Raw genomic sequence first — 23,107 nt, 5'->3', positions numbered from 1 at the left:
GATATGGAAAAAAAGCTGGGGAAAAATTGGAAATCGGCTGTCACTTCGAAAAATAAAAAATTTGAAAATGCAGTACGTAAAAAACGGATCCCTACATCGTCGTCTTTGTTAACCAGTGTATCACGAAATTATTTTTCCAAGTAAGCATGAATGATGAAAAAAATTCGTGATCAAGTAATGCATTTCAATGACAATAATATAAGCATACGATGCTCGGTAATTTCTAGATCGGGAACAAGAACCACTACAGGTGTTAGAACTACTACAGGCTCGAGTTTGTTTGAATCTGTTACCGGTAGCACTGTTCTCGGTAAATTTTTTTTTTATTCTCTTTATTTTTTTCTCTATGCTTGTAAAAAATTTTTAGAAGATATAATACAGACTAATTAATATAATACGAAATGAACAGCGTTAACAACCGGCCGAGGTGATGCGAGATTCGAAGTTGGCATGGCAGCGTTGAATATTCGTTGTTCCCATTTGATTCTTTGTCAAATCAGCGATTCACAGACTTATATTAATACGTTAAGCAAATTGTATTTGTTCGATCCGATAGAAGTAAGTCTGTGAATATAAGACGAACAAATCTGATGAAATCTAATGAATCTAAAATTGGTTGAATGCTTTTTCAACGATATATTTACATCTTTATTTTTATGCGATATATTATATCTCTTCTACATTATTTTTAGTCGATTCTTCGAGGGTAATACACGCTCGTTTCATGTTTTAAATATTTTAGGTTTTGATGCCAGATACGATGTGCGAACGTAACACGAGTAGAAATATCCTGTATAGCTTAATAATAGACAAATTTTCCGAGATAGAAGTAACACCAATATCTCGTGTACACTTCAACGACACAATCGGATTTGAACGAATAAAATCTCTTTGTAATCCCGTATATTCGTCGGTTGAACTATTCATTAAACAAAAGTATATGTTATATCGCTAACAATTTGATCATGCGTGATGTATCATTGATTACAATGATTATGAAATGATTATGAAAATATTAATTATATAACAACATGTTTAAACATGGGTTACAGATATTACGCGTTAGCTGCAGCCGCATCGCTATTAAAATACGTCGAATATGCTCAGCGTATCGTTTACACGCCAAAATCTATGAAAATTGAGTTTCAAGGATCACCGAACGCTACCAATATAGGTAATAATTATGAATGAGAAGAGATTACGATAGAAATATGATAGAAAATATAAATGGCAAATGGAAATTGATAGATTTGGAAAGCGCACGGAGCTTGGAATTGGTACAGTCGCAATGTGGTCAACGAAACATTAGTTTGTTGGGTAGCTTGGATCGTTGTTCAACACCAATGGGTAGAAAACTTTTACGCGCGAACATACTTCAACCTCCGTGCGAAGAACGCGTAATTCTCGAGCGGCAAGCCGCCGTTGGCGAGCTTGTGTCCAATCGTTCATTACGTGCACTTATTCAGGTTAAAATATTGATCTTATCGATTATATATATTTTTTCAAAAATATCTTTTCAATATCTCTTAACGTTTTTAATTTCAAAATATTATTCCAGCCTCTCGTACGACGGCTTTACGGCGCTGATAGACTTTTACTTTTATCGATAACTCCTGTTTTACATGAAAATAATGTGCAAAACGCAGAGCAAAATTTAAATTACGTTTTATTATTGAAAAATTTATTAGATGTTATACCTGAACTAGGAAAGATATTATTAACCGGCGAAAGTGATTTTTTTTGCAAAATTCAAAAGGTTTGTTATAAATTAATTCCATTAAATTTTTTACATATCCATATTTACGAATATTAATTCATTTATTAATTTTTATCATTTGTTGTATTTCTCTCTTAGAAATTGGAAATTGACGAATACCGATTAATGCAAGAAAGAATTCTTGAAACGGTACATCCAGATGCAAGATCTGTAACTGGATACACGTCCTCGAATATGCAACGTTGCTTCGCTATCAGAGCAGGAATTAATGATCTGTTAGATATAGCTCGACAAACGTATTGCGAATTAATCGACGATATGAAAAGTCGGTATCGAATTAATGATATTTTTTTTTTTTTTTTTAGAGAAAAATAACTCATCTTTGTTTCCTTTCTGTCGATAGCTATGGTGGAAAATTTAGCATCCAAGTACAAATTTAATTTATCTTTAAGCTGCAATGCTAATCTTGGTTATCATATTCAAATGATGTTACCTCGAAATTCAAATGCTGAAATTTTTGATCCACCATCTGAATTCATAGAGGTAATTATGAATAACATGTTAATATTATTAGCGAATAATTTCTCTCAACAATACATGTAATGCATAGGTACGAAAGAGTAAACGAGTATATACTATGACTACAAATGCGCTTGCAACGTTGAGTCAACAATGTAAGATTGCATGCGAGGAATTGCATTTAATGAGTAACGTGTAAGTACAATGATGGATCTTTGTTTTTAACTAAAAATAATATTTTATTAATTATATATTAATTATGTATTAACAGACTCCTTTGTGATTTGCTGCAAAACATTAGAGAATATATTGGCTGTTTATTTCAATTGAATGCGGATATCGCAGAACTGGATTTAATAACGTCCCTAGCTCAAATCAGCTCTCTTCAAACATACGTGAGGCCATCGTTTGGCTCAAAATTAGAATTAATTGATTCAAGACATCCAATAATGGATGTTTTCGGTCTCGATAGTCCCATACCCAATAATATTGTAATTTATCTTTCTTCGATATTTAACATTACAAATTATTTTCACATTGTAATTTTTCATCTACTCTTATTTATTACAGCATGCTTCGATACCTAAAAATCTATGCATAATTTCTGGACCTAACATGAGTGGCAAATCGACTTATCTTAAACAAATTGTTCTATTACAAATAATGGCACAACTCGGTTGCTTTGTACCGGCCAAGCAAGCAACGTTTCGTATAACAAATCTTATATTCTGCAAGATAGTTACTCGCGATGATATTGAATGCAATGCATCTACATTTTCTCTTGAAGTAATTTTCTTTTTTTATTTAAATACATTTTTTTTTGTCATTGCACTAAAAAAAGTAAATTTTTTGTCTTTTAGATGAAAGAAGCGCAGTATATTTTGCGATCTATCACGCCAACTTCACTGATTATTTTAGATGAATTATGCAAAGGTACTGCCATCGAAGAAGGTGCTTCAATCGCCTGGGCTATATGTGAAAAACTTTTGAATACAACCGCTTTTATTTTTGCCGCGACTCATTTTTTTAATCTAACTAAATTAGGAGATTTATACTTCAATGTGATGAAGTATCTATATTCTTCTATATATTATTTATAAATATTTCTCCAATTTTCACAATTGGATACTTTCTTTTCAAATTATCTTTTCTAGTCAATATTTTGAAACAATAAATGTTCAAGGATCAAAAACCGATCATTATCGATTAACTTATACTCATCGATTGAAATCTGGCGTAGCACCTACTGACGATTACGGTATCGTTTTAGCTGAATTATCTGGTTTACCGAAAACAGTTACAGAGAAAGCACGAAAATATGCTTCTGAACGAATAGTAAGTATAGTATGTATATATATATATATTTTATTTATCTTTTATTTATCTATAATTCGTGTTATATTATTAATACATTATTATTTATATTTTACATATTATTATTAATATTATTATGTAAATTTTTGATAGATTATCGATCGAATTACAACCAAATCGGATATATGGGAAAAGACATGTTATGACACTTTGATTAGTTTGTACGAACTTTTAGAAAATGATGAGCTTAATTGGGAACAAGTGACTTTGCTCATTCAAAATTTCGTAAAACTTTGGAAACAAAAAGGTGGCAAAGATAATGTACAAGAAAATGAAAAAATGACAAACGAAAATGAAATTGATATACAGGAAAACAATATGAGTAAACATTCGATGGATACTGTATCTGACGTAACGATGTATTCTAGAACAAATTTCAATGAAATGGAACAATATGAAAGTACAATAAATATCGAGTCGAAAGAAATTTCTGCCTCAACTCATATTGCGTGTAACAGCGAATCGATGAAAACTCTTGAGATTCAAAATGAAACTATCAATCGTCATAATAATTTGTCTAACGAATATTATATATCACCAAATCGAACATTTAATTCATCTCGTTCTTTGTCATTTCATTCCATAACAACTGAAAATATTTCGAATAAATTTGAAAAATGTTCTACGTCGGATAATTTAAAATGTAGTTTTTGTGCAGAATCTCAGAATGATTCTATCGAAAGAATTTGTTCCATTACGAATAATTCATCTTCATCGTTTATTCCATCACATGATGAATTATTGCCAGTACAAATGTCAATGTCAAGTACAATATCGAAATCATCTAAATTGTACGAGTATTGTCTTTCGAATGATGATTTTGAAGCGTTCGCTATTTCTCCAAATACAAATTAAAATAATACGATTGAATTAATAAGATTGAAAATACTTATATTATTTTTTTTTATTCTTTTTTACAATTTTTCATGTATTTACACGTATATTTATTTTTATTTTCCTCGATACATGTTTAAATAAAATATCGAAACACCGCATAAATAATATTTGGTTCATTTACCTTTACGCTTTTTATGTATATATATTCTATTCTTTGTATTAATTGCGTTAAATGTATTATCTGAATTAGTGAAATATCACTAGTGAAATATCGCAGATTAAAAATATTTTAATTTACATGCTTTCATTATCTATTTATTTTGATTTTTCTCATTTTTAACTTCTTTCGTTTCCTAATGTCTATATTTGAAAAATTGTTTTTATATTTAAACATATACCTATCGTTATTTTCTTTTTTTCTTCCTTTTTAGCGTACTCCCTCTTTCTTTCACACTCTTTCATGTTTCTTTATTGACGTTAGTGAATGTTAATGACACCTATCGCTGAAATTAACCTCTTACGTCATAAAAGTATAGGTTAACTTCATTTTTGGCAACAAACTGAATTATGCTTCTTTGAAAAGAAATTCAAATATTTGAATTATGTCAAAACTTTTACAAAATATTTAATATAATGAGAGATCTTTGTAAATGTGTTTAGTGCTTTTGAATATTATTATCGTTTTTTTCGTTGTTGTGCGATTATATGCAAAGAATTATTTTCTTTGTGAATCATATCTCATTTTAAATGATACAAAAAATGTTAACGCGACACAATATAGTTACAGAAACTCCACATATGGAAACAATACCTATAAATCTTGTTGCTACTGAAGATGGTAGAACACTTTTGGCAGTAACTGGTAAGTGTGAATAATAAAATATGCAATTATGTTTGTAACTTACCATTTATTGTAACCTTTACAGAACATAAAGACGGTATGTTAGAAATTGTTGCAACTCCAGTTATGCTTGTTGGACAAAATGAAACAACTTCATCATTGGTCGATATAAAAAATCTAAATGGGAATTTAATATTGCATTCGGTATATTCTTGTTTTATATTTTATTATTCTTTTTATAGACGAAATTTTTATTTTTGAATCGTATACCATTTCAGCCTGTTTTTCAAATAAATGTTGAAAATATTGTCAATGACTCAGAATTTCAGCAGGTATCGCAAAATTTTGAGGGCAATTCTGATAATATTGATCGAATGAAATTACAATTATATAAAGAAGTAAAAGACAAAAAAGTAATTTCTCAGGAATATCAGTCTCTTTCTGTGGATGATTCATTAACTGATAAAAAAGAGGAAAAGATTTGTAAACAAAATACAACAAATGTAACTGTAAAAAAACATAATCTTGGAAGGCCCAAGAAAAATAAAATAAATTTAGAAGTAATTAATTCAATATTTAAATTATATATGTTCTATTTTTCTTTATGTGATTAAAAATTGTGTATAGCAGTAGATTTTTCATCGCATAAAGATATCTCTTTATAAGCTGTTTTGGTTTATTTTATTTCAAATAAATAAAAAATTTCTTTTTTATATCATAGGATTCGGAAAGTTTAACATGCGAAATTTGTCATCAAAAATTTGTTAAACAAACATTATATCGAAAACATATGGAAAATCATGCAGAAGAAAAACCACATCGATGTCCAAAATGTTCTGCATCATTCAATGTACCGGTAATAATAATTTTATTTATTATTCGATGTTTTATGCAACAATTTTACAATGTTGAAAAATTATTTACGAGATATAACGAGAATATAACGTGTATAAATCTTATTTTTTGTTGCAGTCAAATTTTACTTTACACATGGCAACGCATAATACAGGTGAACCAAAATGTCCAGAATGTGGAAAAAAATTTGCAAGAATGGCTAGCTTGAAATCTCATATGTTGTTACATGAAAAAGAAGAAAATTTATTTTGTACAGAATGTGAAGATGCCTTCTCGACAAAAGTCAGTATTAATTAATAATAATTAATACTAATAATAATTAATGACTTTATTATTATTAATTGATTTATTCACGACATATATTTTTATTTTAATTTGTTAAAAACAAAGGATATAACAAATGATTTGATTATGATTTTTTTGAATCATAAAAATTAAAATATTTAATTGTTTATTTATTGATATGATAATGAATATGTAAAAATATATAATGAATATATAAATATTATAGACTCAATTGGATGCACATTTAAAACTTCATGGAGAAAAATGGGCAATGGAGGAAATGCGAAAATGTAAATTATGTAATAAACAATTTAGTCAACCAGCTTTGTACAGGCTTCATATTCGTGAACATTATAGGGTAAGATTATTATCAATGATAACCATGTCGTGTAATTATGATTATCGTGACGATGTTTGCATAGTTTATATTTTAATTAGTTGCAGACAAAAGTAGTAAAACAGACAAAAAAGGGAACAAAACACAAAACGATGTACAAGTGTACCATATGTTTGAAATCTTTTCAAAAACCAAGTCAATTAATGCGGCATATTAGAGTGCATACTGGTGAAAAACCCTTTAAAGTAATTAAAATAATTTTAATTTAATTTAGTTATATTTTTAAGTACATAAATAATTTAATTTTTGCTCGATTTCAAAGTGTACAGTATGTGGTCGTGCATTCACGCAAAAAAGTTCATTGCAAATTCATACATGGCAACATAACGGTATTCGACCTCATGCTTGCGAATTTTGTAATGCCAAATTTAGTCAAAAAGGTAAATTTTTTCACAAAAATTATTTATAATATTTATTATTTGCATTATATAGCACTGATATAGCACTTAAATTATGTGTATTCTCTGATGTTTTATCTAATTATTTATAGATCAATATATATCTATTTGCAGGTAATTTAAATGCTCATATAATGAGAGTTCATAATATCCCAGAAGGAGAACCTATATATAAATGTAATTATTGTTCATGTGTATTTAAAAAGGTCGGTAGTTTAAATAGTCATATGAAACGTATGCATACCGACATAAATGAGGTAAATTATTATTAAGTTGTCTGACACTTCGTATTATAGCTTTTTATTTTTATAAAATGTATTATTAAAATGTATTTTATAAAATGTAATTTTTATTAAAATGTATTATAAAATATATGAAATTTTTAGGGAAATGTGAATGATGTTGCTGTTAACGATGATACTTTTCCAACTGATACTATGGAGTCCGATATACGTGCGACCGTGGATAACGTTATCACACAATTAGCATCTTTGGAATCTGATGCGCATCAAACTACGGAATCATCAAATTTTCAATCTTGTTTATTACCAGAAAATGCGTCCAAGAAAGATATACTACAACAAGCATTAAAAAACAGTGGTCTATCCAGTAAAAATAAAATTATTTCCGAAGGTATGAATTATTTTTAATAATAAATGATAAAATTATTTTTCGCTATTTATAAATTTTTTTTATCAAAGGTGTATCAGAAGCAAAAAAATTTGGAGCTCGTATTAATTTTGTCACATTATTGGATCGAGCACCTGACGGTGATACGAGGTAATCCATTATATACCAAATACATTTATACAAAAATAATTCATTGATTACAAAAAGTTGATATCATTTTTTTTTTTCAAATCATTCTTCTAGAAAATATTTGACGATAAAACAACGATGCGTAGGAAATGTAAGATGGTACGCGTGTACTTTTTGTCACAAAGAATTCAAGAAACCATCAGATCTGATTCGTCATTTGCGTGTACATACACAAGAAAAACCTTTTAAGGTATATATAATTAATATATATTTTATTATGAAATAATAATAATTAATGTATTTTTTTATCATAAAAAAATCATATCTTAAACATATTTCTATATGAAATATTATAGTATATTATACTATACTTGACTGTATCTTTAGTGTACCTATTGTTATCGTTCGTTCGCTTTGAAATCTACTATGATAGCACACGAACGCACACATTCAAGTGTCAAAAGATACGTTTGTAATTCTTGCGACAAAACATTCGTCTCTCATGGTAGTTTAATTGCTCATACTAGGTGAGTAAACAGTTTACAGACGTTTTCTTTTTTTTTATTACAATAGAATTGATAAATTTTAAATATTTACACATTTTACAATTACAGATTACACGCAAAATCTGATAATAATAAGGATTCCAATATGCACATCACAGTTGACACTGATATCCAGTCTACTAATCAATCGAAAACTCAAATAAAAAATAAATCAAAATTATCACAAGAAGCGGAAACTCTAGTACCTCAAGTAATTTTACAAGAACCGTTGTTAATTAACGATGTGGGAAACAAAATTTGTGTAGCACAAATATCTTCGAAAGAAAAACGTGCTTACGACGGAACTATCGATCAAACCAGACCGCACAAGTGTTGGATTTGTCAGGCAGCGTTCAGAAAGATTAGTCATTTGAAGCAGCATCATCGTCGTCATACGGGAGAACGTCCGTACAAATGCACAAAATGCGATAGGTATGTATATGTATACATATATTACATACAAATACTATTTTTCATTTTCAAAGATGCATCCAATGAATTTCTTATTTTTGTGATGCGTACATCAGTATTAAAGTATCCAATTCGATAAACAAGTGATTAATGAATCATTTCAGGAGATTTACATCGAATAGCGTTTTAAAATCGCATTTGCATACTCATGAGGATTCGAGACCATATGGCTGTTCACTTTGTAATGCAAAATTTTCAACGCAAAGCAGCATGAAAAGACACATGGTTACTCACAGTAATAAAAGACCGTTCATGTGTCCGTATTGTCACAAAACTTTTAAAACTTACGTCAATTGTCGGAAACACATGAAAATACATAAACATGAATTGGTACAACGGGTATGGTATCTTGCGGAAAAAGAAGAAAATAAAAATTGGATTCGTCGTTAATAATTATATTTTTTTTAAATTTGTAGCAACTAGAACAACAGAAAATCAGGATTCAAGAACAGTCTTCAGATAAATTGAATTTGAAGGAAAATTCTAAACAGGAAGCGGCTCTCGAATCGTCTTCCTCTTCTGTCTCTATCACAACTATTAATTCCACCATTACCACCAATATTGCTACCACCACTACTACTACTCCCGCCATCGTCACAACATCCTCTTCTACATTTTCAGATAATCTTGTACTTTCTCGACTTGGATCAGTTGAATTATCATTTCAATCACAACTTGGGTCAGAGTTTTCACAAACTTTCCCCGAGTTTCAAAACATAACCGAAGAAAAAGAAAAAATAAGAGCCGTTTTACCGACGAATTGCGATGCCACGACATTTATTAATCGTACGTCTCAAATTTCTATATATTTTAAGTATCAAGAAATTATTTTTTAAATTGTAAATATGTACACTTATACACGCATTTCTCTCTCCCCCCCTCCCCCTTTTCTTGTCCCTTTTTTTTGTTTTTAGAGAACATATCGGGAATAGCTGTAACGAGTCTTGAAAATTCACAGATATTACACGCCGATGAAGCTGGTTCAGTTACATTGCCGATTTATTCCGGCGACCAAACACTTACACCAGTATGTATATTGTGTTGTTAATTTGCCAATAAAAAAATAAAAGAATTCATTGCGATTAAATTTGTATTTGATTACAGGAAAGCATACGAGAAATAGAAGAAACATTGAATCAACAATTTTTTAATATAGGGATGAATCTTAACCTAGGGAGTAATCAGTCGAGAAATTCGAATAATACAAACACGAATGATTTCGATCATATGAAAGAACAACAGCCTGTAATGAATGTAATATATGAAAATAATAATAGCGATAATAGTAATAGTAATGTAGAAACATCTAGAGAACACGTTTTTTCGTCACAATTAGATTCATTTGAGATGGATCATATTGCTTTGCAAGTAAGACAAAAAAAAAAATATTGCCTTCTATATGAATATCCTTACTAGAAAAAGAATTGAAAGAATAATAATTTTATTTATATCAGTCGGACGCTGAAATCGACATCGGTTTAGATACAAGAAATTCAACTAATATGGCGAGTATATTGCCTAAAATAAATGCGAAAAATGAACATGAACTTTCTGTTTGTGTTACGACATCAGATAATACGAACGTTGAACAAACAGAGAGATCTGGTATGCAAGCGGTAGTATTTGTTTCTCAGCAAAATTTTCCTAGAAAAGAGGGGATAGAGGATAAATTTGCAATAGAAGAAACTCACAAGAGTAATATCATCCATAAGCAATGTACAATCAATCCGATATTTTTTACGTAAGTTAATTGTTTAATTTCTGATATTTGTTATATATATTATGTGAAAACAATAATTTTCTATAATATGATTTTTTATGGACAAATTTAAAATAAACAAATATTTAATATGCATAGAGAAGAATTTCGAGAAACATCGCAAAATTTCAAGGCTCAATCAAATACGCGCAGTTTACCATCCGATGTTACAGAAATTAAAGTCGCTACGAGTAAAATATCTCGTGGGCAATCTTTATTACAATGTCACATGTGTAACCAACAAGGATTCACAACAATTGCATTGAAAGTAAATATTTTTAAATAAACAATAAATATTTTCTTTTTTTAAAAGAATTTTTTTTATATTTATCATAATTATAAATATGGTAATTATAAAAAATCAAATAAAAATATATTTTTTAGGAACATTTGACAAGCCATCGTGGAACAAAAGAATATCAATGTACGGAATGTTCTTCAAAATTTTACACAAATGCTGGATTAAATAGACATTCGAAGATTCATTTTATTAAACAGTGAGCTATGTGAAAAATTATTTTAGCGTAGATTACGATTAATCATTTTTATTTTTTTACTTTTCGTTTATATATTTATAGATTATATAAATGTTCGTCGTGTGACAAATATTTCAACGATAAGATCGAACTGCAATCGCACTCTAAAATTCATGAGATTCCGATATGGAATGCATCAGAAATAAATAGCACGGCAGAAAATTCAACGCTTTCATCCGAGATGCAACCAGTTGTAAATTCGTCTTTAAATATCATAATAGATGCAGATTCTGCAGTTTCGGAAAAAGTTCTGTTAGATACGGTAGCAGAGAAAGAAGTAATGGATCGAGTGGAAGTAAGTTGTTAGAACAATATGAAAAAAAGAAAAAAAAAAAAAAACGAAGAAATAACAAAGGATTGTTCAGCGAAAATTATTATATACATGTCATATAGAATATCTTGGTCGAGGAAAAGGAACGGAAGGAATATACGAATAAGTGTAAATATTGCCCGAAAACATTTCGCAAACCAAGTGATCTCATAAGACATACACGTACGCACACAGGAGAACGACCGTACAAGTGCAATTACTGTAACAAAAGTTTCGCTGTAAAATGTACTTTGGATTCACATACGAAAGTTCATACCGGAAAGAAAACATTTCGTTGTCACGTATGCAACAGCTTGTTTGCGACCAAAGGTAGTTTGAAAGTTCATATGCGTTTACATACAGGTAAGTAGAATGATTAATTGTGAATTTATTTCGAGAAAGAATATTCACATGTACTTTTAACTATTTTTCATATATTTTCGTAAATCGTTTGATTTCGCATTTTTTTTTCCTTTTTTTTTTTTCTCTCTTTTTTTTTTAAAGGTTCAAAACCGTTTAAATGCCCTATTTGTGATTCGAGATTTCGAACTTCCGGTCATAGAAAAGTGCATTTATTGAAACATGCACGTGAATACAAAGATAATCCAAAAAGAAAACAAAAACATTTAAAAGTTACGGCTATAGCCGAAGTGGCAGCTAATCTTGAAAAATGTGACAGAAAGGAGAAGGAAGTAAACAATTTTGATGCAAAGCAACAATTATCGCAGGAACAGCTTTCGCAAACAGGATTAATTTCCCATTTAGATGCATATAGTATCGAAACGGCTGCTTCCTGTTTATCGGATCAAATTAACTTCGACGCGGAAGGTGTCGCATCAAACAACAATCAAACAATCGTGTCGATAAACGAAAACAATCATTTAGTTACCAATTTACATTTTCTTTTAACAAATGGTCTCGTTACCATTCAAACCGAAGAATCGTTACTTCCACAATCGTCAAATGACAATTTGCATCATCATCGACCGACTATAATTTCCGATGCTGAGTGTACGTTAACAACATCTAGTCTGGCGTCCGATACTAATAATGAAAATACTAATAAGAACGAAAATCATATAGAATTGATGTTAAAGACACCATCGAGTAGTAATTGTCTTTTAACGGTACCAACGCTGACACCGCAATTAGAATCATTTTCAAAGATCCCTGCGCAAAAAGTGTTGCCAACAGTATCGGATAAAGTGACAATTAAAGGGAATTCATCCAAGAAGGAATGTGATATTTGTGGGAAAACATTTACAAAACCTTATCAAGTCGAAAGACATAAACGAATTCATACCGGTGAAAGGCCATACAAGTGTGATTTATGTACAAAATCATTTGCTCAAAAATCGACTTTACAGATGCATCAAAAACATCATACTGGTGATCGTCCGTATGCTTGTTCGTATTGTGAATATTCCTTTACGCAAAAAGGCAATCTTCGAACGCACGTGAAACGTGTTCATCAATTGGATACTGTCGACACGAAGAAATGGAATCGCGTGCGTCAATCTTTCTTACCCAAAACATATAATCAAGAAAACACGATCGAAACTAAGAATCTAAATTTAGATAATATATCGTTTGTTGAACTTCTTAAAGAATGAATATGCAACCGGTATAAATTATTATTGATTTAATTTTTCATTAACTTTACGACGACTTTGATAATTTCAGAATATCGATGAAATGATAGAGACAATAATAAATATTCGATGTTCTTCCAATATATAAGTTAAATAATTGGTTCGTAATATTTTACGAATAAATATAATCTGATCGCGTCCAATGTATAAAATTCGTCGATTTGTATGAAAGTGAAAATAAATTTTTAACGTGTAATATTAATATTACATTTTAATATTGAAACAATTGTTTTTTGTTAAAATAAAATTATTATTAATGTTTGTAATTACATTTTGTTTCAGTTGCAGGGCAACCATTCGGATGATTTTCGTAAAACCAACAAGATTTGGTTTTTTTTTGTGGCAACGATAATCTTTTTTTTTTCGATTTTTCATTAATTCTTTCTATTCCAGGTATATTAAATTCCACTTTTCCTTGAGCAACACGAAATATATGGCTGTGATTTTTTAATAACGTTTGAAGACCTCCATATTCTTTTCGCAACTGCATCATAACTTCTTTTGGAATCGATTCAACGACTTCACGTAGTTCAAGACATCTACCAGCATTCCAAAACTTTTTAGGCGTTTCCTCGATGTATATAGTACAACCTTCGTGAAGTAACTGACTTGATACGATATTAACAATATTCGTAATTAACGTTTTATCCAACTGCGTACAATTTCGTACTTTTTCTACTTTGTCCCTTGGCTTAAAATCACAAGTCCATTCTTCCGTCGTATCACCGATTTTTTTATTCGATTCATATTTTTGTTTAGTTAAAGTTGTTTTTGCACTTAATATTTGTTTAATACGATCCTCTAAATTTTTAACGTTTTCATACGTTCTTTCCCATCCAATCAGACATATTCGTTTAGTGGAAGGGATTCTTAATTTATCGAGATGCGTCGTGAATCCACATTGAACGCATATACTTCTCACGTAATCAATGTATTCGGAATATTGACTTTTAGAGGCACAATATCTTTGATATTTTGTTCCATTAAGTTCGTACGAACAACAAGGTAACAAGAAAAAACGACAATTGCTGGAACTACGTGCAGCAATTATAGGAATCCACGGTGTTAATTCATCCGAATGATTCCCTATAATCCAATCTACTTCCGGATATATCGTTTCAGAAGATGGAACAATGGTACAAACCTATATAAAATGAGTTAGTGAATTTCATTTCAATTATATTTTCATTCTATATATACATCATACATATATATATAAACAAAATAACAAATTTTGAAACGATAAATTTGATTAGTTATTAAATTTATACATACTTGTAATGGAGTTTCAGGTGGGTACAAATCCCATATTTTTCTTTTTCGTAAATCGATTCCTAATCCATGATGACCTTCACTGAATAAAATATGTACGAGTAAACCATTACCACATCCCAAATCAAGAAATGATTGTAAATTATTAATTCCCTTTTCGAATCTCTCTTTTTCCCATAACAATAATAAATAAGTAGCAATTGCAATATCTTCATAAACAAATTTTATTGGATCTGTATTCTCAGGCCAATTCTTTATCAATTTTATACCATATTTTTCTTTCAATTTGCAATATAATTTTGCATATTTTTCAGTTGATACGAAATTCAATGAAGATAACGAAATCGGTGTCCGGGTTCCGGATTCGCTTTTCGCCCATTTCAGGATACACGGAAGAAGTTTTTTCTTTAACCATTCAATGCTGAAATCGGACATAATATTATTCACTTGATGGACACTAATGGATATATAACCATCTGTTCCTTGTTGTAACATAAATGGCATTCTGGTACCGAGAGATTGTTTATGTACGAGAAAGGGTTTGTGAATATTTATTACACAACCTCTTTCCTTGCTCACTAAAAAAAATTCAATACCAGTAGAAAATATATGTGGCGTACGTGGCAATTGTTTTGTCACATATAAATGGATTTTTTCCATATTTGTTGTAATAGCCACTTGATCAAAAATGCGCAAAGCATCCAATAACGTTCTATTATCAATATCATCTTTTTGGTGATTTATACCTAAGATTGAAACATCCAAAGTATTAATATAATTGGAAATTTTAAAAATATCATAATTAATTTCGATATTCAATATTTCAATAGATGCTAGAATTCTACGGTTTATAATTTGAGGATTACGACACCATATATCAATAGCTTTCAAAAATTGCGATGCACTAATTTCATTTTGATCATTTATTATGGTTTTGAAATCCATGTCTTGAATAGAATAATTACAAATTCTTCCTTTACTAAAGAATAAATTACACAATGTATCTACAATGGTGATAATATCTTTGCATGTTTATTACTTTGTCCCTTTTGGTTTAGTGTACTAAAAATCATATTGAAAAATTTATATTATTAAAATATCCATATATATATATACATATATATATATATATATATATATATATATATATATATATATATATATATATACATACATATATATAAAAAATCAAATTATTAAAAATATTAAAAATTATTAAAAATTAATATTTGATAATATTGATGAAAATTTATTACCTTATTAACTATCCATTCTGCATCTTGCATTGCTTTTTCCATAATTTGCTGAACACGTTCTTTATCGGGTTCTATTAAATGTTGTTTAAAATTCTACAAACAATGAAAAAAATACGATGAAGAAATAAAATAGGTTATACGCGAAATATATTCCACAAGTATTATAGGACACCGATGTGATTAATATGTGATCTTTAAATATATTTAACGATATGAAAATTGATATAGAATTTACTTGTTTAACCGAATGTCTGTAAAATCCTTGCGCTTCCTTTGGTAATCTTTCGCATTCTCGCAATAAAAATTTATACAACTGTCTCGGCGATTTTAAAGCAGATTCTCGTAATCTTGCACTAGCCATCTTAATGTAGAAACGATGAAAGACACTAGTAAATATTACAAATAATATATTGTTATTTTATATAAATATGTTAATGAGAATAACAAGATATAAAATCTTTTAAGATTCATTTTCTTTTATTTCAGTTTTAATTAAGATTATTTTTGTAGAATACTATATAATAATAATAAAAAAAAAGAAACTATTTTTAAAAAACGATGAATAGAGATATTCGATTTAATTAAGTAAAAAATAATAATAACATTGAAAATACGTACATATATATATATGCAACGATTAGAATAATCAAATGACTTTGCAACAATATTTAAGTTCTTTCGATATATAATAATTGAAGGATACATTCGTAAATTTAGTATATATGTATATAGGAGAATAGATATGTATTGTATCATAGTATACACAAATCAAATTGTATTGTTGAAGGATGTTCAAGTTGGAGGCGCTGTATAGGATATCATCTTTTAGCATTATCCGTTGTATTGTGTATATACTTGTTAATGGTAAGGTTAAAACATTATGATGAATTTACATCGATACATAGTAAAAACTTTATTGAAACGTTATTGGCGAACAACCATGAATTGGACATTAATTCGGATGAAAAGTAGCGAAGGACATCCAACTGCTGGAATAATCGGTAACATTAATATATATACACGTGTACATATATATATGTATATATCTTTATAAATATCATGCATATTCTATTTTTATTGAGATTAAATTGTGATTTTGATTGATTTTATACAGTAATTGGAGATGAAATTTTAAAAGCGCAAGTAAAAGATACCAATTATTTCTATGCATGTAAGCTGCTTTATAAATATGGAGTCAAAGTTCAAAAAGTGAGTATAATTTTGCTGTTAATAATTTCTATTTCGATTATTTATTTATTTATTTATTTATTTATTTATTTTTTTCAGATTGCAATCGTACGAGATAATCTTCAAGATATCGCGAAAGAAATAAAATACTTTTCTAAAATGTTCAACTATGTTTTTACATCAGGTGGTATAGGACCAACTCACGATGATCTTACATATGAAGGTTAAATTGAATTTTCAAAATTTTAAGAATAGATAATAAATGTTTTTCTTCTAATGAAATCATATTTTACAGCTATAGCATTGGCTTTTAACGATACGTTGCATTATCATCCAACGTTGGTGGATATTATAAAAAATTATTTCGACTTGCAAGACTTGTTTGGAACATTTCCTTTGCCTGCTTATAAAATGGCATATGTAATTAATAATGAGAGTAGAAAATATAAGCGATATAATCAAGGCAATAATCAAAATAAATCATAATTTCAGATACCAACAAAAGCTGTACTTAAATTTGGAAAAGACGAAGTTACAGGTCGAATGCTCACTTATCCGTACGTGATAATAGAAAATGTTTATATATTTCCTGGATCACCTATATTTTTTGAGAAATCTTTTCAAACATTGTGCAAGGTATACAATATTTGTTTAATATACAATATTTGTTGTTTAAGTGAATTACAATATAATTAAAGAAACAATAGAAAGTAACAATATCATTTTTGTAGGAATTTTTTACTTATTGTAAAAAATTCGCGACAACCGAAATTTATATAAATGCGAAAGAAGAATCGTTTGCAGATATTTTACGCAAAGTTGCATTAGAATTTTCAAATGTTACCTTTGGCTCGTATCCGGAACGTAACAGGTAAATGATATAACCTATGTATCATATATATTATATCTTTCAAGAAATTGATAAAAAATTAAAAACGTTTTAAAAATAGGTATTACAAAGTGCGTATAATTATTGAAAGTGAGAATGAAAACGACCTTCAAAAGGCAAAAAAAATATTTTGCGATCGTATACCGTCAAATATTTTGATAGATTATGATCGGACACCGCACATGGATTGCTTATCGAAGTACGAAATGTTGATTCAAAAGTCCCAACATCGATCAATTTATGAATATTCCTTCAAGAAATTCGTGTAATGCCTCTACAAGTGGAAAAAGTATCGATTATTCGTAATTGATTATAAAACGTCATCGAATTTTTCTTTGTTTTCTTTCTCTTTTTCTCCTTGTAGAAATTATTATGAGAAACCTGAAGAAATTTGGATATATTTGGACGGTAGCGAAGAATCGATCATCATGATACACCTTGCTCGTGTCGTTAGCAACAAATTGCGACATTGTTCGAAGATGAAGCTGCGTGCAATTTGTTTTAAATCCGATATTTTAAAATCGGAAATTAATGAATTTTTTAATGAAATTAAGAATATGTAAGTATTAAGAGATCGCATTAAAATGATTCTTTTTCAAATCTATCAACACGATTTCGATATTTGATCAATACTAAATTATTGTATTTATTGTATCGACAGGTACAATGTCGAATTATGTAAATTGGAATACGAGGAAAATGATGCTGTTCGTGCAATAAAAAATTTTGCCTTATCGAAGCCGGAATTACGAAAATTATTGGTTGGAAAACGGTTGAAGAATAACGAAAAGGAAATTTATAATGATCTCGAACGATTGAATGACAGTTCCACGCAGTTTGTACATTTTCCTCTTATCGATTGGACAAACAAAGATGTTGAAAATTTCTTTAATTCTCTCTTTTTACCTTACTATACGATAAAAAGTTAAACGATAAGGTAAATAATAGGTAAGAAAATTGAAAAATTTCTTTTTCTATTTTCTTGTTCTTAATTCTTATATCACATATATGTATTGTTTTCTATATAATGAATTTTTTGTTGTAGATATGAAGTAAAAAAAGAAACAAGAAAATAATGGAAGAAAGTAAGTGTATTATTAATAGAAATGATAATAGAAAATTTTTTAGTATTTTATAATGGATAAATTTTATATTTAATTGAATATAAATTGAACTGAAAATTGAGATAAATAATTAGAATTATTATAGAATAATGAGATTTGTAAAATTAATTCCTAGAATGTACAAAAAGATTATCATAATTCTTTTTTCTCTTTTTCGCTTTCACTCTCGCTTTCTCTCTTTCTCCCCTCTTTCCTTTCATTTTTCCTTTTTTTATACATGGTATGGGAAGAAAAAAAGCACGATTAAAATTAGTTATCCATTAAAAAGAGAACGCATCGAGTTATTCCTCATCCTGGGAAAGAGAAATCATTCGAATAATCGAATATTTTAATTTCTTCTTTTTTTAATATTAATTATCTCGAGTCAATATTGTTATTTATTAATTAATAATATTTAATTATTTTCCTTTAGAATAGATGAGAATGTGCCTGTTCTGAAATTGAGAGACGAATCAAGAAGATCGATGGAGAAGAAAATGAATTTTTACCAAAAGAATATACCCTATAATTATACAGTTTGGTATTAAATGGTATTTAATTTTTAGTTATTTATGATATTTAATTTTTAGTAATATATCAGTACATATAATTTTTTTTCGAGTAATGATCGATCATTAGCTTAAGGCATTGTACAATACTAATAAAATATATACTATATCTTTTTTTTCTCTTCTCTTCCTTCTTGTCGACGATTTAGTTGTTATTGATGTAAAAAAAAAAAAAGAAAGAAAGGAAATACGAAATAAGCGATGGTAGTTGAAATTGCGGCAAAAAACGAAAAAATTGAACGAAGAGTAATTCAGGAGTGACGCGAAACAAAAAAAGAAATTGAGGAGATGGAAAAAGTTGAGCGAGAAAAAAAAAGATGGAGGTGGGGAGACGGAAATGAGCCTCATATTTCACCAGAGTATTTCATTTAAGTTTGAAATTGATTACGCCAGAGTAGAATAGAATAGAATAGTAGGAAGAAGTCGATGGTACAAGATTGGGAAAAGACAAAGCGCGTAACCTGTTTAAGTGGTTGACTAATTGATTATTTAATTGATCGATTTGTTACTATGGCTCGTTCTTTGACCAATAAAAATGACCGATCGAAAAAAGATCGAGGTGATTAGTAAGAAAAAGATAAATATAAAGAATAAAAAGAATGAATGAAAAAAAAAAATTCGTATCTCTATATAAATTAGATATTCCGTAAGATCGAATCATTTTAATTTCGTATTGGATCATACAAAATCGTTTGACATTAAAATTGAAAAATTTGATACGATAAATTTTTACAATTTAATTTAAAAGAATAAATTTTGCAAAATTAATTATACAAGAAACATTGACAGCGTTTGTATAAAGATTGCACGATTATAAGAAGAAGAAGAAAAAAAGTCATTGAAATGAAAAGTGAAAAAAAAAGAATGGAAACGTTCGAGATCGAGTCGAAAATGATGCGAATCGTGGGTTGGTCTTTGCGTAATCGTAGGTGAAGCTGGAGATGAGGAGAAGAACCTGTGATAACTGTAACGGCAAAGTAGCAGTGGTGGCGGCGGCGGCGGTGGTGGTGATGGTAGTGGTGGTGGTGGTGGTGGCGGTGGTGGTGGTGGTGGTGGTAGTGGTGGTGGTGGCGGCGGCGGTGACGGTGGCGGTGGCCTAGACCAAAGGCGCGGCGTGGTCGATGGCAGTGGTCGCGTGCTGGTCGCGTGCCGGAGGCGGAGCCAAGCTTCGACTCTCTCGCGTGCCACCTCCACCCTAAAGTTCGCGGTCCCTGTTGCACCCTCCGACACCCTCCCGGAACATCGGGGAGCTCTTCTCTACTCGACGCGACGCCCCTCGGTACTCTTTGGTTCCTCGCGTCTCCCCTTCTCTCCGCCAATTCCCGAATCTACAGTCGCTTCCTCGTCGGTTATTGATTCCCTCGGGTAGCTAGTCCCGAAAAGGGTGCTAAAATGAGGATGAGGACGAATTGAAAGAACGAAAGCGAGAAGGTGTGGAGAAAAGAAATTCGATGACGAGTGTATCTCGAACGTTTCCTTTATTTTTCTCTTCCTGCTATAACGTACTTTCCTTTTTCTTCTCGAATAAGCTTTAAAACATGATGATCGGTAAGCACGTGTCTGCTTACGCGCCAAGAGGATCTATCGGAAATTGATGAAAAAAGAAAAAAGATCAAAAGCATCGTGTCGAGTAATCGCAGCGACGGATAAATATTATTACAGAGACGCGATATCGACAAAGGAATACATAAGTGGACGGGGAGGATGAAACGAAGAAGGATGTACGTAAATGTCGAGATCGGGTATAGAGAGTAATATATATACGATTAGAAAGGATAGGGCGAAAAAGTAAGAGAGCGAGAAAAAGATTGAAAATGAAATTAGAAACGTCGATTTATTAAATTTCGTTGATTTATCTGCGACATTATCCATCCTTCAAAGTAAGTTCTTGTTTGCACAAACTTGTCGTATTGAGAGCACCGCTCTTGAATCTCGAAACTTTGCAAACTCCCCATCTCTTCCTCCGCCACCGTTAGTTGGCCTCCCACCCGTTCTCCTCGGGACTCGCGCTGTAACCAAGGTTTCTTCTTCTTCTTCTTCTTCCTCGTCTAAACTTGCACGTTGGTACATGGCGATGTATGTAGACGGATGGATAGATTGACGGATAGACAGGTGCAGTTTACGCGACGTCTAACGCGCATATTTCCATCCATCCACAGATTGCTCTTTTCGTTCCGATTTTGATCGTTTTTATTCCGTACCGGCACGCTTCGTCTCGTTCGTTGCTGTCCGGGGTTGTAGTTTCCGTGCAATTCAACGGCATAACCTATTTTACTTTCGAAAACTCAACGGATCAATACCAACGGGAATGCGACGAAGACGAGCGAACGGACGAAGAGGAGAATCGTGCGAGAGAAGGAGGAACGAATGCGAACGACATCGTTCTCGTCCGTGAAAATTTCTTCCACGTTACACGAATAATTTTTTCGATTGGCCGAGAGGCAAGAGAAACGAGTTTCGGAAAGGATGGTCAAAGATCCCATTATTCGATCGATTATTTCACGTGAAAGCATACACGATCGAAAGTTAGCGTATAGTCGAATCGATCGAGCGGAATCGATAAAGATCGAGTAACAAGTGTCGCGAGGGGCAGCGACGATACACAGGTAGCGCAAAACCAGCCAAGTTGCGCGGCTACCATACGTGATATACAAATACCGGGAACCGAATCTTCGAAAAGAGTTTCGGGTTGCGGCACGAGACCGTCAGCTGGCGAGCAGGACCGGTTCCTTTCTTTTTCTTTTTCTTTCTCTCGTTCGTGCTCCATCTCTCTTCGCGTGTGCTTTCCACTCCCTCTGCATTGAATCGTTTGATCGTCACTCACGTCGCTTCGTTCTTTCTTCTTTCGTACCGATCTTCGATATTCGAGATCTTTTCCTTACGTTTTCTTTCATTTTTTCGTTTATTATTATTACCTCTCTTCGGAAGATGGACAGTTTGAAACGGAAGCGAAATAAGTTTGAATCGTTGTTTTATAGGTTAGGTGTGAACGTGCGTAGAATTGTATCGACGATTGTTATTGGATATATCATTACTTATTAATACGTAAAACACGTTTACGTTTAAATTTTTTAGGAATAAACGTATGATCTTTGTGGTCGACGGTTTGTTTTTACAAGACAGAGAACAAATCTCGTGGAGGAGAGATTTTTAAAAAGCTTGCGGGAGGTAGGTAGCATTAATGTTTTTGCCGCGGATCGCTCGACCGAAAAAAGAAAAAGGCTTTGTAGAGCATCGATGCTGCTCGGTAACGATGCAAAATTTCTTTTACGCGATTAGACAACGCTCGATTTAACAGTACAGTTCGTTTCAACGAGCGCTTCGATGAAGCGTGCCAAGCGTGCTTCGTATCGCGACAAGCTTATGCAAGTAAGTAAGTAAGTATACATACACGTATACATGCTGTCCTGTTCTATCGCGCGATCGAAACGAGAATATGACGAGACTCTTGTTCGCATTACTTTCCAAAATATGTACGTATTTTCATACGCGTTTCGACATGCGCGGAATCCGTATCAACCCATCATGCCATCGATTCTCATACGGCGTATAATATACTTGTTTCTTTATCTTTT

At 30.8% G+C, this 23,107-nt stretch overlaps 4 protein-coding genes across 8 annotated transcripts; 3 read left to right on the top strand and 1 right to left on the bottom strand.

The window, feature by feature from the left end:
• The first annotated feature begins 3 nt into the window (after positions 1 to 3).
• LOC726455 (mutS protein homolog 4) lies at positions 4 to 5,309 on the top strand. Its single transcript, XM_026443714.1, has 15 exons — positions 4 to 140; positions 228 to 310; positions 404 to 558; positions 743 to 936; positions 1,053 to 1,174; positions 1,249 to 1,466; positions 1,559 to 1,756; positions 1,856 to 2,042; positions 2,121 to 2,260; positions 2,328 to 2,431; positions 2,508 to 2,727; positions 2,807 to 3,022; positions 3,097 to 3,305; positions 3,391 to 3,571; positions 3,704 to 5,309. Exons 1-15 carry the CDS (start codon positions 4 to 6, stop codon positions 4,463 to 4,465), a joined length of 3,126 nt encoding a protein of 1,041 aa, XP_026299499.1. The 3' UTR covers positions 4,466 to 5,309.
• LOC408332 (zinc finger protein 236-like) lies at positions 4,977 to 13,451 on the top strand. Of its 3 annotated transcripts, none has more exons than XR_003305623.1 (24): positions 4,977 to 5,309; positions 5,374 to 5,492; positions 5,567 to 5,848; positions 6,010 to 6,144; positions 6,261 to 6,425; positions 6,655 to 6,786; positions 6,867 to 7,010; positions 7,088 to 7,205; positions 7,338 to 7,480; positions 7,610 to 7,856; positions 7,925 to 8,003; positions 8,097 to 8,232; positions 8,370 to 8,509; positions 8,597 to 8,959; positions 9,103 to 9,337; positions 9,415 to 9,784; positions 9,913 to 10,025; positions 10,103 to 10,366; positions 10,453 to 10,739; positions 10,857 to 11,025; positions 11,142 to 11,254; positions 11,336 to 11,588; positions 11,659 to 11,966; positions 12,108 to 12,215. XR_003305623.1 is itself a non-coding variant. In XM_026443733.1 (24 exons), the coding sequence occupies exons 1-24, from the start codon at positions 5,195 to 5,197 to the stop codon at positions 13,214 to 13,216; spliced, it is 5,457 nt and encodes a 1,818-aa protein (XP_026299518.1). In that variant the 5' UTR covers positions 4,979 to 5,194; the 3' UTR covers positions 13,217 to 13,451. The 3 variants fall into 3 exon arrangements, 2 of the variants coding, with proteins under 2 accessions (XP_026299518.1, XP_026299517.1); XM_026443733.1 differs by having other exon boundaries at positions 4,979 to 5,309; positions 5,621 to 5,848; positions 11,687 to 11,966; positions 12,108 to 13,451; XM_026443732.1 differs by having other exon boundaries at positions 4,979 to 5,309; positions 11,687 to 11,966; positions 12,108 to 13,451.
• On the bottom strand, positions 13,449 to 16,541 carry LOC410286 (probable tRNA (uracil-O(2)-)-methyltransferase). Of its 2 annotated transcripts, XM_026443734.1 has the most exons (5): positions 16,402 to 16,541; positions 16,019 to 16,169; positions 15,784 to 15,876; positions 14,531 to 15,589; positions 13,449 to 14,399 (listed from the first exon to the last, which is right to left on the bottom strand). In XM_026443734.1, the coding sequence occupies exons 4-5, from the start codon at positions 15,470 to 15,472 to the stop codon at positions 13,509 to 13,511; spliced, it is 1,833 nt and encodes a 610-aa protein (XP_026299519.1). In that variant the 5' UTR covers positions 15,473 to 15,589; positions 15,784 to 15,876; positions 16,019 to 16,169; positions 16,402 to 16,541; the 3' UTR covers positions 13,449 to 13,508. The 2 variants fall into 2 exon arrangements, with proteins under 2 accessions (XP_026299519.1, XP_026299520.1); XM_026443735.1 differs by lacking the exons at positions 15,784 to 15,876; positions 16,019 to 16,169; positions 16,402 to 16,541 and having other exon boundaries at positions 14,531 to 15,273; positions 15,399 to 15,539.
• Positions 16,542 to 16,566: 25 nt separating this feature from the next.
• Positions 16,567 to 19,641, top strand: LOC100576660 (FAD synthase). Of its 2 annotated transcripts, none has more exons than XR_411830.3 (11): positions 16,567 to 16,784; positions 16,898 to 16,992; positions 17,071 to 17,194; positions 17,267 to 17,391; positions 17,464 to 17,607; positions 17,703 to 17,842; positions 17,922 to 18,125; positions 18,225 to 18,419; positions 18,522 to 18,808; positions 18,906 to 18,945; positions 19,397 to 19,641. XR_411830.3 is itself a non-coding variant. In XM_003251498.4 (11 exons), the coding sequence occupies exons 1-9, from the start codon at positions 16,664 to 16,666 to the stop codon at positions 18,787 to 18,789; spliced, it is 1,416 nt and encodes a 471-aa protein (XP_003251546.2). In that variant the 5' UTR covers positions 16,567 to 16,663; the 3' UTR covers positions 18,790 to 18,797; positions 18,906 to 18,945; positions 19,397 to 19,641. The 2 variants fall into 2 exon arrangements, 1 of the variants encoding a protein (XP_003251546.2); XM_003251498.4 differs by having other exon boundaries at positions 18,522 to 18,797.
• The last annotated feature ends 3,466 nt before the right edge of the window (positions 19,642 to 23,107 follow it).

Source organism: Apis mellifera, linkage group LG11 (assembly GCF_003254395.2).
Source record: "Apis mellifera strain DH4 linkage group LG11, Amel_HAv3.1, whole genome shotgun sequence".
In the NCBI taxonomy this organism is placed as follows: Eukaryota; Metazoa; Arthropoda; class Insecta; order Hymenoptera; family Apidae; genus Apis; species Apis mellifera.
Note: the sequence above shows the minus strand (reverse complement) of the source record. Positions and strands in the feature narration are given on the sequence as shown.